The 19249-nt window shown below is 43.6% G+C and overlaps 1 protein-coding gene and 1 long non-coding RNA gene across 6 annotated transcripts in view; both read left to right on the top strand.

Annotated features, from left to right (window-relative positions):
* The window catches only part of LRFN2 (leucine rich repeat and fibronectin type III domain containing 2), a 279324-nt gene extending 265753 nt beyond the window's left edge, over positions 1-13571 (top strand). For all 5 annotated transcript variants that reach the window (XM_081000157.1, XM_081000160.1, XM_081000161.1 and 2 more), the window contains one exon: positions 10931-13571. In XM_081000157.1, coding sequence (XP_080856283.1) covers positions 10931-11852 — 922 coding nt within the window. In that variant the 3' untranslated portion in view covers positions 11853-13571. The remainder of the gene's footprint in view (positions 1-10930) is intronic.
* LOC308474256 overlaps positions 1-19249 on the top strand; it is a 262930-nt gene that overhangs the window by 72991 nt on the left and 170690 nt on the right. The window lies entirely within an intron of this gene.

The following is a 19249-nucleotide window of genomic DNA, read 5'->3' as shown; positions in this document are numbered from 1 at the left end:
CAAAAAAAACCCTTGCAGGTATGGAGTAATTATGGTGAGGAACGTGGCATGTTTCCAGAGGGAATTAACCCTTTCCATCCCTGTTGTGCTTTTGATGAAAATTGCTGCACCACAGCTTCCACTGGCACAAACAGCTGCTTTCCTCCCTGGGTTAATAACTGGTGCAGTGGCAAGGGTCATTGGGATTGTAGCAGAAGAGGAAAGGGTTAAAAACCATCCTTGCACATGGCAGTCATGATGAAAATCATCCCCATGATGCCTTTAAAACACACACATATCAGCAACAACATCAGCAGCAGCAAGTAACGCAGCAAGTAAGAGCAGCCCTTAGATTTGCATCTAGCTATGGATGCTATACCTCAGTTCTGCAGTGATATGCTTATTTGGATCAGAGGCCGATTTGGATAGGCATCCCAAGTCAATAGACCATTTGCCCAGTTGGTAGTAGCTATGCATTCCATTCCACTGACACAAATATTCTTGTAGTTTTGCACTTTGTGTTAAGTAAAGTGACAAAAAAAAATAGCAGAGCTCATTTCATAATAGTATAAATAATACAAGCAGGTTTCTATCACTTTCGGTAACATTACACATTTTTGTCTTCTCTAAAAAAAATTACTTCTCTAAAGCTACTTCTTTCTTGAAGCCATAGACCACAGCAGGATCCTCTTCTCAATTCCATCTACTGGCGCTGATCTCTTCCCCTTCCCTTTCATTATTATTCCTTCATCCCTGAGTTCAGCTTACTGTTGCCATCTCTGCCATATAAATCCTCTGAGGCGGGTGATCACATCACTTCTGGGCAACACCTAGCACACAAATGAAATAGCCGCAAAAAGCAATAACTGGATTGTGCCTTTGCTGCATAAAATAATGCCTCATTGAGAAAGAGCAGTGGAAAGGGAACAGCTCATTAACAAGCTTACTTTTTTATGCTTCCACATATTTAAGTTCTTTGGGGAAATTCACCAATCACTAAGAACAAATGTGGTGTCACTGAAGAACAATATTTGGTTGCAAGTTAGACCTAGCAATTTTTGTGGTGCTTTATTGCAGAGATTGTGGCACTGTGCTCTTCTTTTACATTTATCCTGAGCAGCTAAGAGAGGCACTGCTAATATTTATGTAGCCAGCATGCACATGCACTTAATAGTTTGTGCTAGTAATCTCCTTATTGGGGAAGATGATGACTTTTGCTCCTTTATTAGAAAACTCCCCTGCCCAGAGTGGCTGGGGAGGCCAGGCCAGATGGGCGGAGTTCAAGTAACAAATAAAAATAATAATAATATTTCTAAGCATGGAAGAAGCTATCAATTCCATGACTGGCCTCCTCCAACGATGTATTACTCACCTGACTAGACCACTCATGCAAGCAGCTGTAATTGCATGAGTATGCTGGATGCTCGCAACAGCTTTCTAAGATAAGGTTGTGCGATTGGCTTGTGATTAAAGATTGGTATCAGCTGGGCTCACTTGGTGCACGAAAACTAGGTAGCTAATCATAGCATTTACTAAACTTTATTGTTGGAGTAAAAATGAATTCACTTTGACATTAAGTATTCACAGGGAGTGCTGCAGAAAGTAAAGGCAAGGGGAATGGGGTGAAATCAGTGGTGGCTTTTAAAGAAAAGTTGTTGTTGTTTAGTCGTCTTAGTCGTGTGTGACTCTCCGTGACCCCGTGAACCAGCGCATGCCTTGGAAACGCCCACTTTCTGTTGGAATTCTGCCTGGGTCAGAGGAATGTGCCACAGCGTAGGCACCGGCAGATCCCCGTCGACCTCCCCGCGTCTCCACTCTGCTGATAAGCAGGCGAGGTCCGGCGATTCTTCTCAGATGTATGAGAGGAACACACCGTTCTTCCTCTCTCCCCTTTGGTGTCCCCAGGGAGGGGAAAGAAGCAGACAGAAAACTATTTACATCATTTATTTCTGCCTCTTACATCAGTACAGAGAATCATGTCTGCACTCAACAACAGCAAGAAGAAAACTCCTCCCAAGTACATCCAGTACGGGTCATATGACACACACACACACTGAGCTAACATCCGGTGCTCAGTACAGAATGGACTGCCCCTTTGTTCCCATGGCAACAGTCACAAACATCCTGTCTGGCTTTCCAGCCACAAGCAGCTGGCTGAGCTGCTAGAGCCTTTGCTTGCTGCAGCATTGGTGCTTTATGGTAACATACTCCCCCTAAAGTATCAATGTGTGCTGCGAGCAAAGCGTCATCCAGAGAAGAAAACAAACAGTTGTTATATTTATAACATTCCCTTGTTGTTTCAGTTCCACCCTTGGAACTACCCGCCACTGGTTTAACCAATGTACCTCTCTGGTTGTGTGACTTCGCATTACCTCGGTTAACAACTCTCTGTTGTGCCTTTGTCTCTGACTCAGACACAGCTTCAATCTGTCCTTGGTCGTTTACAATAGCAACATATGCAAGGTTAGCAAACTCCTTTGAATACCTCTTGGGTGGTACACCCTTCGTTGCTCTCTCAGACCTACGTATGAGGTTCTGATCCTCTGTGCTCACCGGTTCAACCTTTGAACTCTCTGGAGAACCAGTACTAAGCTTAATCAATGGTTCATCCTCCTCTTCTGAGGGTCTAGTCATTATGTGAGATTTCCTCTCAATGACTGTGACAACTGAGCTGTCTGAGCTATCGCTGTCATCATCAGTACTACTGAACTCAATAAGATCAAACTCATCATCATCATCTGAATCGTTTCCTGTGGGAAATGTCTGTACTATCCGCTCTTGCTTTGGAGCACTCTCTAGGAACTTTGTGAGAATCACCTGACCAGATTCAGACAAAATTACTCTGTAGAGACCCTTTTCATAACCCACAAAAATGCCTCTGGCATTCTTTACTCCACCTGGAGCTTCTGTTCTCACATGAGACCCGAAAACCTTGAAATAGGCAACAGAAGGTTTTCTATTGAACAGCTTCTCAAAAGGAGAACATCCCAACTCTGTTGAGACTTTTCTCAGCCACACATGAAGATAGGACGCTAGTGATTCGGCCCAATATTCATGTGGCAAATGTGAACTCAGCAATTGCGCATTCATCCCCTTTTGCAATTCTTTGTTCACTTTTACACAGACCCCCCTGTTCCACGCTTCTTGCGAAACTGCCACTTTGTGGTCTATCCCTTTTCCATCCAGGAACTTCTGAAACTTCTGTAACAGAAAAACTTGCTTGTCATCTGTGAAAAGACAATCAATGTTAGCATCATGCATAATTTTAACCTTGTCACAAAACTCCTGAAACTTTTCTAAAGTTTCTTGTGGTTTCTCCATCATATAAACCCAAGAATAATTAGTGAAACAATCCACACACAAAAGGTAATATCGTGCACCGCCTCTAGATGGTTCTAGAGGACCAATCACATCAGCATACACCCGCTGAAATGCTCTGTCGACCTTCTTCGACACCTTCCTGGTGCTCACACTGGTCACACCTGCAAGAGAGATTTCGTTAGAAACAGAAGAATTACATTTCATGTAATCACTTTGATCAAAAGTCAACAAATACAGTCCATCTTTCTCTTTGGCAGTAAGAAACAGTTCTCCATCTTTGTAGATCTTGCAGCTTTTAGCATCATAGGACAGTTTCAGTCCTTTCTTTGCAATCTGCGACACGCTCAGCAGATTAAATCTCAGTTCTGGAACCAGGAAAACATCACTTATAGTCAAGTTCAGACTCTCAAGATACACAGTTCCAATTCCAGTCGCTTCCAACTCCTGACCGTTGGCCTGTTTCACAGTGAAGCTTTGCTTCTTCAACGTCGAAAACAGTCCTCTGTGCGGGCACAAATGTTTTGTACAGCCCGTGTCGATTATGAATGCGTTCCCAACATCTGGCGTGGTTCCTTTCGCCATCATAGCCTTTGCAGGTTTCACCTGGCACTTGGTACGGCTTTTGCCTGACGCCTCAGGCTTCGTAGAGCTGCTCTTTGCTCCTCTTGACTGGCGCGGCTTCTTACAGTTTCGCTGTAGATGCCCAGTCTGTCCACAATTGTAGCATCGGACAGCACTCAATGCTACTCCATGCTCTCCAGTAGCATCAGCAGTGGGGGAATTAGAACTCTGTTCTTCCCTCCCCCTGTCTTTTTCTTCCAGTGCAGCAAGTCTGTCGTGTTCATTCAGGACCACAGCACAAACTCTCTCCGCGGTCAGCTGCGCGGCCGGTAGGGAACCAAGCTGACTGGCAACAACCTTGTAGGTGCGGCTAAGGCTGTTTATCATCATGAAGCAAAACACTTCCTCCTGAAGACGAAAATTGCGTTCCACCATCTGTTGACGCAGAAACTTCATTTCTGTCAGGTGCGCTTGAACATCTCCATCAGGCGCAAGTCTCAGATTGGTCAATTTCTCAAAATACAGCAACGCTGAAGAACCAGCATCTCTCTGATGCGTTGTACGCAGCGTGTCCCATACCTCTTTCGCATTTTCTAAATGCTGAACATGCACCAACTGATCATCTGAGACACACAGAATTATAGCAGTCCTGGCCCTTACATTCTGTGACTCCCAACCTCTGGTTGGTGCTGCAGGGATGGGGTTTTCAATTACATCAAAAAGCCTCTGATTCTGCAGCAGGGCCTTCATCTTTACAGACCAAGATGAATAATTGTCACTGGATAAGGGAGGTGGGCAAGGCAAAGCTCCTTTCTTGGCATCCATCTTGAAGCCAAGCCTCCAGCTCACAATGTCAAACAAACTGTGAAATCCAACAGTTGTTTTTTCCTTTCTCACGCAGCAAACTGCAAATTGTTTACGCTCTTTGCACCTGGCAGCTAAACTCAGGCTGCTATTGAAAAGTCCCTTCCAAGAGCTCGTAAACCTTGTAGCCGAAACATTCTCTGATTTTGTTTCGCTTTCCCAGGCTTACACTCAGAGTCCAGCCCCTTTGCCAGTAACTTTCCAGGACCGTTACCTAGCAACAATGCATTTCAATAAGACATCTTATCTACCACAAATATTTGTGGAATGCAGGCTTCAGCCTTCAAGCTGCAGGCCTCTTCTCCCGGAGCTCTTGTTTTCTTTGAAACGCAGCTCCGTGAACCAGGGAATTAATCTTCCTGCGTTCACACTTTTAGCCCGAAATGCAGCATACCTTGAACTTTGTTGCTCTGGAAAACACCTCTTCTTTCCACCAGCTGTCTGTGGAGCCTCTGGCTGTTCTCAGACGCTTCTCTTCCTCCTTGGAGCAGAGGAGGACAATCCACCAGCCTCTCATGCAGAGGTCCGATGAATCGCAACCATCCGAAGGCTGCCACTGTTGGAATTCTGCCTGGGTCAGAGGAATGTGCCACAGCGTAGGCACCGGCAGATCCCCGTCGACCTCCCCGCGTCTCCACTCTGCTGATAAGCAGGCGAGGTCCGGCGATTCTTCTCAGATGTATGAGAGGAACACACCGTTCTTCCTCTCTCCCCTTTGGTGTCCCCAGGGAGGGGAAAGAAGCAGACAGAAAACTATTTACATCATTTATTTCTGCCTCTTACATCAGTACAGAGAATCATGTCTGCACTCAACAACAGCAAGAAGAAAACTCCTCCCAAGTACATCCAGTACGGGTCATATGACACACACACACACTGAGCTAACATCCGGTGCTCAGTACAGAATGGACTGCCCCTTTGTTCCCATGGCAACAGTCACAAACATCCTGTCTGGCTTTCCAGCCACAAGCAGCTGGCTGAGCTGCTAGAGCCTTTGCTTGCTGCAGCATTGGTGCTTTATGGTAACACTTTCTTCTAAAAGCTTCTCCTTTTTTATGTCCATGGAGTTTTCTTGGCAAAATACTGGAGTGGTTTGCCAGTTCCTTCTCCAGGTGGATCACATTTAGTCTAAACTCTCGGCTATGACCTGTCCGTCTTGGGTGGCCTTCACGGCATAGCTCAGAGCTTCCTGGAGTTATTCAGACCCCTTCACCATGACAAGGCAGTGATCCATGAAGGGGTTAAAGAAAAGTAGAATCATGTAATTGGAAGGGGCTCCAAGGATCATTTATTCCAACCCTCTGCAATGGAGAAAAGTAGTTTGGGTAGGGTTTGATTTAGGACAGTGGTGGGGAACCTTCAGTCCAAAGACCACATTCCTTGATGGAGAGCTTTTGGGGGCTGCATACCATTGGTGAGAGAGCCAGAGGCAAAGGTGAGCGAAACAATAGGCTGGGTTTTTACCTTTGTATGGTTGATTGCATTTCAGCCATGCGAGAGTCAGAGGTTTATACACAAACACATCTGTCCATTCTGTATCCAGGCAAGCAAGAGCATGATGACAATTCAAGAACACATCCCAGTCTGGGAAAAGCCAGTGCAGAGCAGGACTAGTAAGGGATGTGGCTTGGAGAGAGATGTAAGTGGCCTGGGCAGCAGGGATGTCAGATAATTCTGATGAAAATGGAACCAGGGACAGAAATGACCTACGTTAGCATTTTTTTGTCTCACGTTCAGACTGGAAAACAACACTGCAAATACGGTAGATATTTGCTATTTTGTTTCCATGCAATAAACAGTGTGTGTGTGTCCCCCATCCCACATTTCCAGTATATTTCCTCTGCACCAAAATGAACTTTGAGGAGTAATATAATGACATCATTCATTCATTATGCAAAATTCTGCTACAGCAGACAGCAAGACAAATGGCATAGTTTTTGTTGGGAGAAGAATAGCTGAATGGAAATGGTGCTGCACTTGAGGAATACAGGAGGGAAAGGAAATGGATGCCTTCTTCCATCTTGAGGCCAGAGAGAGAAGCTTAAGGTTTCCCCACCCTAGTTTAGAATGTGGGTACAGGGGAGAGAGAATAAAGAAACCTCATACAGTTTCAAGACATCTGTGGTGGCAACTCCACGGAATATAAACACAGAATATTATGTGAAACACCAGCTCTAGCTTTCTGCTTTGTAATCAAATGGGACCAGCAAAAGCAGAGAAGTCCTCAAAGAATTCAGCACGGCTTATAAGGAGTGGTTAATTCATATCACAGATGAAGGCGGTGCAAATTTTAAAAAAGGATTAAAGTACGATTAATCCTAAGCAACTAGTTTCACACTTCAACTAAGGTAAGGAGATGGAGCTGCTGCTTGCTTAATCCTGAAGTGTAAATGAACTCTTCAGTCACCAGTAGAGAGAAAGAAAATATTCATTAATTTTATTTTTCCATGGGGAAGAAAAGAAATGATTTTATTTATTTATTTATTTAACAAACTCTCTCTCTCACACACACACATATATATTGCCTGATAGTAAGAAAACATCTAAGTAGTTTAAAACATAAAATAAAATATTGAAATTATTTTACGATTAAACCCAACAGGAGTTAAAAAGAAAGAAAACACATGTAACCTCTGCATATCTGGATATGCTTGTCTAAACAAAAAATGTTTTAAGCCAGGCATCCCCAAACTCGGCCCTCCAGATGTTTTGGGACTACAACTCCCATCATCCCTAGCTAACAGGACCAGTGGTCAGGGATGATGGGAATTGTAGTCCCAAAACATCTGGAGGACCGAGTCTGGGGGTGCGTGTTTTAAGCAGATGCCAAAAAGAGTCCAGTGAAGGTAGTCTTGGTGTCAAGTCCATCAGTTTTCCCAGGACAGACATTCAGCTTGCCAGCCCATCATTTCCAGGAACCCTTCTGGGTACCTTTTCCAAAACTGGTGTTACATTGGCCACTTTCGAGTCCTTGAGTATGAAGAGTGATATTAGAGAGCAGTTACATATTTTTGTAGTATGTTAAGCACCCTTAACAAACTACATTTCCCAGGAACCTTTAGGTGAAGCCAAATGTAAGTTGTGGTTGGGGCCTAAATAAGGTCCATCCTAAATAAAAGTACTCCCACCACTTTTAACTTTTGCTCCATGGCTGTGGGCTTCCTCCTTATTGCTGTCTAGCTTCACTATGCAGATTTCTTTCTCTTCAGAGACCCTGGAATGCAATGTATTACCAGATGGAAATAAGGCTCGTTGGCAATGAAGGAACACTTCCAACAGTTCTATCATTAATTTCTGCACTGGAAAGTTTTGTTACTATCTTGTAACTGAAAAGTATGGCTAGCAACTAATACTTGAGGAACTGTTTCTATATATAGCATGCTGAAGAACCAATCTTTAGTTTAAAATGCAATTTGTGAATATGCCCTCATTCCACAGATTTTGTTGCTGTGGATGAGGAACAATAGGGACAGTGGGAAGGAGAGAGCTTTATCTTGTTCTTATTTCCACTCTGAGTTATTCTTAATATGCAGTGCTACATTGACAGGAGACCCATGTAGACTTCAGAAATCTACTGTACTTATTAAGCTGCCTGTGTTAAACAGAATCTCCTATTATTCTACAGTTCTAAGTTGTATCTGTATGGGCCACATTGCCTACTAGGAAAAATTGGAAGCTGCCTTATACTGAAGCAGAGCATTGGTCTATCTACTTCAATATTGTCTACACCAGGGTTTTCCAAACTTGGGTCACTAGCTGTTTTTGGACTACCATTCCCATGATCCCTGAGCACTGGCTCTGCTAGCTAAGCATGATGGGAGTTGTAGTCCAACAGCAGCTGGAGACCCGAGTTTGGGAAACCCTGGTCTACACCACTGGTGTTCAATAGGTGGGCCGGAACCCACTAGTGGGTCATGGCCTGATCCAAGGTGAATTGCAACAGGATGTAGGGTTGCCATATGTCCTCTTATTCCAGGACACGTCCTCTTTTTCATGGGTATGTAAAATGAGAGTCGTCATAGTGATCCATAGTTAAAAGCAGAGATTGGCAAATGTGTCCTCTTTTTTGCTCTTCAAAAACATAAACAGGAGCAGTACCCCTGTGCAAATATATGGTAGAAGATTAAGAAATGGGTCTTCAAATACATGGTTAGTTTATAAGTAGGTCCTGGGTCTAAAACGGTTGATATCTGGTCTATGCAGGCTGACAATGGGTCAGGATTTCGGACAGGGGTCAGATTGTAGGCAGCTACTATTTATTCCTGACTGTTTGTTTGTTTCTTACATTCCTAGATGGGAAATAGAATCTCAACTAAGACTGTACTCTCCTTCTGATTGGATAAAATGTTGAGAGGGGGAGTCAAGCTATAAAGGAGGATAGTTTGTTAGAAGGTTATAAGAGTCAAAGAGCTGGAATGGAAGAGCTACAAGAGTAAAGAGGACCAAACAGAGAGCTTGAACAGTGTAAAGTAATAGGCAGTAGAGTCAGGCATTGGAAAAAAGGAGCCGGGGGGGGGGGGACCACAAAGGGACCCAGAAATTGAATCAATGGGTGCAAGTTGATAAGTATTGGTTAGGGAAACAGTATCTGATAGATATAGCAGTGCATTTTTTCAGGGGCTACTCAAGGGTACCCAGCACTGGCACCTCTTTTTGCTGTTGTTAAAAAGTGTAGCAATTACTCTAACAACTTCATGGTGAGCACTGGCACCTATTTTTCTAGGAAAAAAGTACTCGATATAGCTGCATGTGTTTATCTCTAGTTATTTTTTTTATTTGCTTCTATTTGATTGAACAGCTACTCCAATCATAAAATTGCTTTTTAAAAATGCCCCCCCCCCAAAAAAACTGTTTAATGTGTTGCCTTTCTTGACCTTTAACTAAAAGTACAATTGGTTTTGTAAAAAATAGGTTTGTGGCCACACTTAAGTGCCTTGCTATTCTACCCAATACAGTGGTACCTCAGGTTACATAAACTTCAGGTTACATACGCTTCAGGTTACAGACTCCGCTAACCCAGAAATCGTGCTTCAGGTTAAGAACTTTGCTTCAGGATGAAAACAGAAATCGGGCTCCGGCGGCACGGCAGCAGCAGGAGGCCCCATTAGCTAAAGTGGTGCTTCAGGTTAAGAACAGTTTCAGGTTAAGTACGGACCTCCGGATCGAATTAAGTACTTAACCCGAGGTACCACTGTACAAGGAGTAGGTGAGGACAGTTAAAGTCTGGAACATTAAAGGGCTGTTTAGTGGAGGAAGTCAGAGAAAAATATAGATGTCCACATGGTGACAGCATCAAAAGTAACAAGAAGGAGGATTTGGTTTGGCTGATTGACTTGTCTCACTTCCCACTCACAGTTCAGGCTACAGCCTATGCTGTCACAAAGGCAGAGCTCTAGAGATGACAGTTTCCTAAGAAGAACTTGCTGATTCATCACTTATTATGTAAGCTGCCTATGTCAGCTGGATACATATCCAGTTAGAAATAATACTCTGCTTTTCTTATTCCTTGATCAGCATGGGGTTGTGGGTTTTGTTTTGTTTTGTTTTTGTGTGTGTGCGCACACAGTATATATATTGTATACAAAAGAAGTAGTCTAACCTCCTGGCTTTTTCTTGTCCCATTTTAACACCTTTGTCCTTTCAGCCAAATTAACAAGAAAAGGAGAGCTAGGTAGTTAGATCTTGGATGCTTACAGGATTATAACTCAGTGACCCAGTCATGTCTTTAAACCAAAGCAATTGCCCCTTGTTGAGTTTTTATTGCTAGGTTAATAAATGAAAACCACTTTCCTGATTTATAATGTGTGTTAACATTGATTTAATCCCATCAGCAATGTTGGAATGGCTAGACCCCCATGCACCATTCAAGGATACTAGTGACCTTGAAGGTCAGAGTAAGGAAAGGAATGAAGGAGTGCAGGGACACCAGAGGCTGTGACTATCATCCAGTATTTCAGGATTTTGGATAAGATGTGTTCTACTGTAAGGAGGGAGGGAGGAAAAAGAGTGTGATGACAGAATTGGTAGAGGAAACATATTCAGAGATGAACAGCTAAATGTCTTTTGACTTAGGCATTTGAGGAAATAAACTAAAATTTAGATATTTCCTTCTGCTGCTGTCCAGTGCTTTGGCCCCCACCCACCCCACTCATACTACTTTCCCATCACATTTTAAACTAATGTTGCTGTTTTCTTTCCCTTAAAGGATGATCCCTGCTACAAACAAGGCTTTTGTGGTGAACAACCTGGTGTCTGGGACAGGCTACGATCTTTGCGTTCTGGCTATGTGGGACGACACCGCCACGACGCTCACCGCTACCAACATTGTGGGCTGCGCCCAGTTCTACACCAAAGAGGACTATCCCCAGTGCCAGTCCATGCACAGCCAGTTCCTGGGGGGGACAATGATCCTGATCATCGGAGGCATCATCGTGGCAACTCTGTTGGTGTTCATCGTCGTACTCATGGTCCGGTACAAGGTTTGCAACAATGCCCCGGGGAAGATGGCTAACGTTAGCAATGTCTATTCACAAACTAATGGATCCCAGCCTGTTCAGAACGGGGTCCTGCCCCAAGTCAACCCCAAAGTGGTGGTAAGGAACGAGCTCATGGAGTTTAACTGTGAGTCTGCACACAGCAGCATCTCCTCTTCTTCTAGCTCTGTGAATAGTCGCGACTGCGATGGCTACAGCCTCCAAAGTGAGCAGGGCACATTGTCCAGTAAGTGGAGGCCCCCATCGAGGTCAAAGCACAACAACATTGATCGGCTCATGGGAGCCTTTGCCTCCCTGGAACTGAAGTGTCAGAAAAAGGAGGACACAATAGACTCCAGAACTTCAACAGTGGCCCATCACTCAGACAAGGAGCCACTGCTGGGCCAGCATGAGTCCAAATTCCGTAGCCTCCTCATGTTGCCACTGGAGGGTAAAACTAAGCGTAGCCATTCTTTTGACATGGGAGACTTTTCCACCTCTCAGTGTTGCAACTACCCCAAAAAGATCACAAACATTTGGACAAAACGCAGTCTATCAGTGAACGGCATGCTTTTGCAGTATGACGACAGTGACCTGACAGGGGCGAGGGGAACTTATGGGAGCTCAGAGTGGGTGATGGAAAGCACAGTGTAAATAAGAGTGGCCCTCTGTTCCATTCTGAATCCCTCCAAGCATAACAGAAGTCCATGATTGTTAAAAAGGCCATAAACATTATGGGAGAAACACACAACACATGTGCGCGCACACAGCCGTATATCGGTCAGATAATCAAGTTGGATAAAAGAGGTTATGAAATGTTAATAGGTGTGTGTGTGAGAGAGAGAGAGAGAGAGAGAGAGAGAGAGAGAAGCTGATGAAATGTATCCAACACATTCATTATGTTTGTGTGAATGTCTCAAGGAAATCACGGGTGCATTCCTGGTGAACTGTCAAAAAAGCTTAAATGAGGATTAAAAACAGGTTAAGCGGCATATGTTTCATTCAGAGAGGAATTCCTTCCCTCTTCTTTTTTCTAAAAAGGAGACTCCCATGGATATAAAGATGACCTGAGGATAAGCCCAGCTGCCACTATGGTTGTCCAAGGACCTTCATCAAGACAGCATCTGGAGAAAAAGAGCATGCGTGCAAACCATCTTCTCGGCTTAATCTCATAATGGAATCAGCAACACGTGGAAATTTTCTTGCCATGGTTTGGCTGAGGATTTTTTTTTTTTATCTCTTTCCTCCCAGAAATAATAAAAAGGTCTCTGCTGTTTATTTTTATTGCTTTTCTTTCCTGCACTAAATTAAGGAAGACCAGTCACCTAGTGAACTGCACACTTGTTTTCCTCTTCTGATCTTTATATCCTAGGGTGGGGAAAAGAAATCTAGGAGTTAATATTTTTTTAGATTCCCCCTTTGTCCATTCCCTTCATGATCCTTTGTTTGTCAGTGTATAAGGAGGCTGCAGATAATTTGGTCAACTGTCTGAGGGAGTTTGATGTCTGAGAGGAGGGAGGTAGAGAGGAAGCCAGTTTTCATAATCAAAGGGTGGGGGGAAATGAAACTGTTTTGATTATCTCTTCATAAATCACTTCCAGCTAAGGTTAGGCAGTTTCCCTCTGTTCAGCTGAGCACAAACAACGTAGACTTGCATACCCTTTCCAGAAAACGAGCAAGCACCGTTCTTGTGTGCTCGGTGCCACCAAATGGCATGTAGCAACGTCAATCAAAACAAGAGCAGGAGGACTTGAGATCTCTAGGCATATTGTGCAGTGAAATGTTTGATTAGGGGGATGTTTCCAATAAGCCATGGAAAACAAGATGCTTTGCAGAATAGGTGGTGTCCCATGTTTAATTGTTTTGGTGCTGCTTCCCTTGCCCCTCACCACTTTCACAAGCCCTTCTCTCATGCCAAGATCCTTGCTCTTTTGAGATCAACTGTTGTGGCTTGCAAACTGATCACCAGACGCATTTGCAGGCACATTGCTGCAAGACCTGGGATTGCTGAGGATATGCATGTGCAACTTCACTAAACCATGACAACTGTGAAATTTGCAGTACTTATGGCAGCAAGAGCAACTGGCCTTTAATTCAGATATATTTTTCTGTATTTATTTGCTCCCAGGAATCATTCCACTTGGAAACCATTTCTGAAATTGCACATTATTTTGAAGGGATGTGCTGAGAAAGGTGGCAAAGGATAGAAGAAACACACATACACACACAAATCTCTATGTATTTTTTTTAAGAGAGAAAAGCTCAGAGATCTATTGTGACATGGCTGTGTATTTGATCTTGTTATTCGTCATGTTTCCTATTTGAAGTTTTAGAAAATGACATCCCTGTGAACAAAATATTTTCTTTTTTCTCTCCCTCTTTTGCTACAAAATGTACAGTAAAAAAACTTATTGGGAAAAAATAGCCTCTTTTCTTTCGTTCATTTATTTTGGTGACCTCTTCTGAACACTCAACCAATAATATTTCTTGCAAGTGGATTAATAAGAATACATACATACCTGTGGTCTAAACCACTAAGATTCTTGGGGTTGCTGATGGTAAGGTTGGCAGTTTGAATCTGCGTGATGGGGTGAGCTCCCATTGCTTTGTCCCAGCTCCTGCCCACCTAGCAGTTTGAAAGCACACCAGAGTAAGTAGATAAATAGGTACCACTGTGGTGGTAAGGTAAAGGTAATTTCTGTATGCCCTGGCACTCGTCACAGTGTTCTGTGCACCAGAAGCAGTTTAGTCATGCTTGCCACATAACCCAGAAAAGCTGTCTGCAGACAATTGCTGGCTTCCTCGGACTGAAAGCGGAGATGAGTGTTGCACCCCATAGTCAAATTTGACTGAACTTAATCATCCAGGGGTCCTTTACCTTTACCTTAAAGGTAAAGGTAAAGGTACCCCTGCCCGTACGGGCCAGTCGTGTCCGACACTAGGGTTGTGCACCCATCTCACTTAAGAGGCCGGGGGCCAGCGCTGTCCGCAGACACTTCCGGGTCACGTGGCCAGCGTGACAAGCTGCATCTGGTGAGCCAGCGCAGCACATGGAAACACCGTTTACCTTCCCACTAGTAAGCGGTCCCTATTTATCTACTTGCACCCGGGGGTGCTTTCGAACTGCTAGGTTGGCAGACACTGGGACCGAGCAACGGGAGCGCACCCCGCCGAGGGGATACGAACCGCCGACCTGACGATCGGCAAGTCCTAGGCGCTGAGGTTTTACCCACAGCGCCACCCGTGTCCCGTTACCTTTACCTTACCTACTGTCAATCATGAGATTACTTGAAGATCACAAGAGCTGCTACTTTTGATCCACCGGTTACCTCTTGTGGTTAAAAGGAAAAGAAAAGCAACATAGAACAATGTTTCTTTACATGGTTGTAACATAAAGATGATGAAAAGATCATGACTTTTCTTGAAGTCAGTGAGAGCTATCTATTTCACAGATCATCTCTACTCCAAATGCAATATGTCATTGGCTAGGCACCTGAACTTCCCAGCACTCCCCGAAATTCATAGTGTCACTAACAAACACAGTGAGCAAAAATGTGAGTTGCCAGATGTGTTCCCCTTTTGAGGTCTACTTCAGTGACATATAAATGACAATTGTTAAGGGTGGTTGTGGGAGGTGGAGGGACCATTACTTCCTATGGCTTAAATGGGGAGAGTGTTCAATGCAGGGGGAGGCTGAGCCAGTGCAAACAGGAACTGAACAGTATCTCACATATTGTGTATTTTTGAGAGGATATTTCCCGAGACCTTTCACAGGTGCCATAGGAGGTACAGGCTGGGCACACTTGCAACCCATGGGTGCTATTATGATGACCTTTCATATATATGACAACCCCATACATTCCATTCAACAAACTTCTAATGGGCTGTCCCCCACTCCACAGACTCTGGACAGTCAATTGAAAATTAACCACATATCAACTACACAGGCTGCTGTGTGTATAGATACTGCTACAAACCTCCCTGTCCAAATGTCCCTTACTATTCTTCGGACAATTGCCTCCCTGCTTAGTGTATCTATATCAATCTGTGATTATGTTTTCTAGTGTGTGTGGGGGGGGGGTGTAATTGTAATAAAATGAAATTGCATCCCATCAGCCTATAATTCCATAATCATAAGGAGAAAATGCAATCACAGCAATTGCCTTTAATTGTATAAATTGTTGCATAGGATTATACAGTGGTAGTGGTTTTTAGCCCTACATCAATTATTCATTTCGCAGGAGACTACTACAGTATCTGATACCCAGTTATACAGTCAGCTCTTTTTTGACTCCCAAGGAGCCAATCCTTAATAGTTACTTTCTTCTGAACACTTACTAAATGTTGCTGTTTGTTTGTTTAGATTAACCACATTTACTGAAATTATTCATGCGCTGCTGTTTTCCTGTTTTCCATGCCTCTGCGTGCAAAATGGCTCCCTCTAACAATCCCTTTTGCAGAAAGAAATGATTATTTCCCACTGGGGTTAGTGTATTTTATAAATCATCAATTTATAATTTATGAAGAGGCTGAGTTATCTGCTCTAAGACGAACAGCACCGGAATATTTTCATACCAGGCAGTAAATTACTGACTGTAATGGATTATGACTCAAACCACAAAGCGCATGTCTGAAAGGAGAAACTAGAGAAAGGAAACTGGTCTGGGACGCACTGCTGTTGCCAGACTCTGTGCGGTAGGAATGCCAGATGTTGTTCAACTACAACTCCCATGAATGCTGACCACAGGCTATGCTGGCTGGAGCTGCTTATTGGAGCTGGAGACCAGCACATCTGGAGGGACACAGGTTGATCATCCCAGTGATAAAGGACACTGGTAAGATTTCCAAAAAGGTAAGAGAAGTTGCTTAGTAACCCACACACATCCATCTGAGTGCTTGATACAATTCAGTACACAAAGAACAGTAAACCCTGAGAGGTTGGTTAGGCTAGGAGATAGTGATGAGCTGAAAATCACTCACCGAGCTTCATGGCTGAATGGGGTTTAGAGTCTAAACACTAAATGATGATGATGATGAATTTGTACCCTGCCCATCTGACTGGGTTGCCCCAGCCATTTTGGGCAGCTTCCAACAGGGTATACAAAAACACAACAACAACAAAACATCACACATTAAAAGCTTCCCGATACAGGGCTGCCTTCAGATGTCCATGGAAGGTTGTATAATTATTTATCTCTTTGACATCTGACAGCAGGGCGATCCACAGGGTGGGCACAACTACTGAGAAGGCCCTCTGCTTCTTGCAGTGAGGGAACCGCCAGAAGATCCTTGGAGCTAGACCTCAGTTCTGGACTGAGCAATGGGGGCAGAGACACTCCAAGGCTGTTTAGAGCTTTAAAGGTCAGCACCAACACTTTGTGCTCAGAAACATACTGGGAACAAATGTAGGTCTTTTAGGATTGGTGTTATATGGTCCCGGCAGCTGCTTCCAGTCACTAGTCTGGCAGCTACATTCTGGATTAGTTGTAGTTGCTGAGTCACTTCAAAAGTTGCCCCACACAGAGTGCATTGCAGTAGTCCAAGCAGGAGATAACCAGAGCATGTACCACTCCTGGTGGTTATCATAAACGCAAAGGTGGTGAAGCTGGACAATAATGAAATACCTGAAGAAATCTCATCAGCAGCCATGTCACAATTAAAAATAAATAAATTCTAATACATGATGGTTTCCAACTTCCTGCCAAAGGAACTGAGCCTCCCTAGGCACAGAAGAAGTTACACTGGGACAAAACTAATTCCACAAGGAGAGATCTTATACAAATATAAAACAATACCAGTCCTTTTTAGGACTAACAGATTTCATGGCCTGGATTGTATTTCCCATGTCTATGGATGAAACCCCATGTTTGATTTCTGTGACTGATTATTTCAATTAGGACCGTTTGAATTATTCAGGGTAACTAAATAATGAAATAACCTGAGTCCACTTAGGCAGAGACTCCACTCCCAACCTGCAGGAGTGGATTTATTGTCTATGAGCATTTGCCAACCACTGCTACTCCTCCCCAACCCCCTGAGTGAATTACGCTTCAGCCCAGGCGAAGTTTGCAATTTGTTCACTCTTCATTAGTGCCTCCAAAAAGCCCTGTTGGGGACCATTTAATGAAAGGAAGATGGAATTAAAAAACAAGAAAGCTAAAGAGCCACATTGGTCTTGTAATGTTCACTTTCATGAGGAGAAAGGAAAGCATGTACTGAACTCATTTTTAAACAGAGAGAGAAACAGAGAGACAGAGAGAGAGGCTCTAACTCTAGCAATCCCACTTCAAAGTTACCGCTGCATCTTTAGTGATAAAATTAATATGTTGATTACACCTGGCACTGATATGGCTTACATCTGGTATAAAACTTCAGGCTAAATTCCCTGAATAAACAACTTGGGTTTCCAGGTGCCAAGTGCCAAAGTTCAATCCCTTTATATTAGCTATATTCCCACAGAGCCTCCTTGCAATACTGAGAGCCGGTGGCTTGTAGTGCACACTTGCAGATAGGCAATCTCCCACTGGCCAACTGGTTGGCAGCCAGACAAATCAGCTGAAGGTGGCCAACCTTGCCACAAAGCCCAGAAGCAGTTTTGTGGCCTGGCAGATTGGGCCAAATAATGGGGACTTGGGAGGAAAAACTCACTGACTGAGTCTAGGACTAGGAAACATATCATTGTTGGGGGACATGGAGGAGCCAGGTTGGAAGAGGGAGCAGAGGAAGGCCTGTAGCCTATGGGTTTGCAAAGGAAGACCCCAAGGGTACATTTTAGGATTGGGGAGTTACACAGTATGGCAAACAACAACCAGAGTACAAATAGTCTAGTAAATCTTAAGGAAAGATCTGTTTCATCTGAGGGCCACGTTCATCTGTAGTCTGAGGGCCACGTTCAAGTTTCTGAGAGACACATGCCATTGGTGGATGAGACCAGAGAGAAAACCAGAGTGGATGGAGTAACAGATGGATGGATCTCTTACTTCTGCACAGAAGGCTATATTCCTACCAAGCAAAAGACTGAGCTTCCCGCACATAACCTGCACATGCACAAACACATTGCCCATTCTCCACCGAAAAGACATTATCACAGTTCAAGGGTAGGGTTGTGGCCTGAGGAGAGTCCCAATGGTTGGAGTGAGGGCCACGTTTGGCTCCCAGGCCTGAGATTTCCCACCTTTGTGTTAAATAGGTATTTTTTAAAAGCAAAATTTATTTGTGTCAAATGCTTCTCAGTCATCATTGCACATTACCCAGAACACTAAAAAAAGAGAAGCAGTTTATAATGCTTGCAATTGGCAAGAACACTGTCTCTGGCCACATCTACATGACACATTTAAAGCCCTCTTATACCACTTTAAACAGTCATAGCTTTCCCCAAAGAATCCAGGGAACTGTAGTTTGTTAACGATGCTGGGAAATGTAGCTCTTTGAAGACCTTCTAACAAATCTCAGCTGTAGTGGATAACCTTGAGTGTTTGGGGGGAAAGTTTTGAGGTTTTTACTGGGGTTGGTGGAGTCCTAGATTAATTTTTGTTTAATGGGAGTAATGAAATGGGGGAATTTTTGCATGTGTAGGTTGACTGAGATATGAGTGTATTAGTGGTTGTGGATTTTGTGTGCGTTTTTCACTGAGTGGAAATTTATTGAGCGAACAGAAGTCTATTTTGCGAACAGCGATGTTTCATCTGTTTTGTTGTTTTATATGGTATTCCTTAATTTTGTTGTCGCATTTTCTGAGCAAACCCATTTGTGATTTTTTTTCCTGATGATCCTTGAAATAAATTAACAGTCACTAAGGTCTATAGAACCACAAAATATCTTTACAGTAAAAAATAAATTCCTAAGGGGGAGTAATTAGACTGGCTATAAAACACTGACCATTGGGTGGGTGATGGAAAAGGGGCAGGGGCATGGAATGGGATGTTTTGAATCCTAAAAAGAAGAACTCTGCAGGTTTTTGCGGGAATGATAAGAATAGTAGGAGAGGATATATTGATTAAATATTGTCCTTTCTTCAAGGTAAATATTATCCTTCCTTCACTCACGCTAAT

This window comes from Podarcis pityusensis, assembly GCF_964106645.2.
Source record: "Podarcis pityusensis genome assembly, chromosome: 3".
NCBI classification, from domain to species: Eukaryota; Metazoa; Chordata; class Lepidosauria; order Squamata; family Lacertidae; genus Podarcis; species Podarcis pityusensis.
This window is presented reverse-complemented; position numbering and strand designations above follow the sequence as displayed.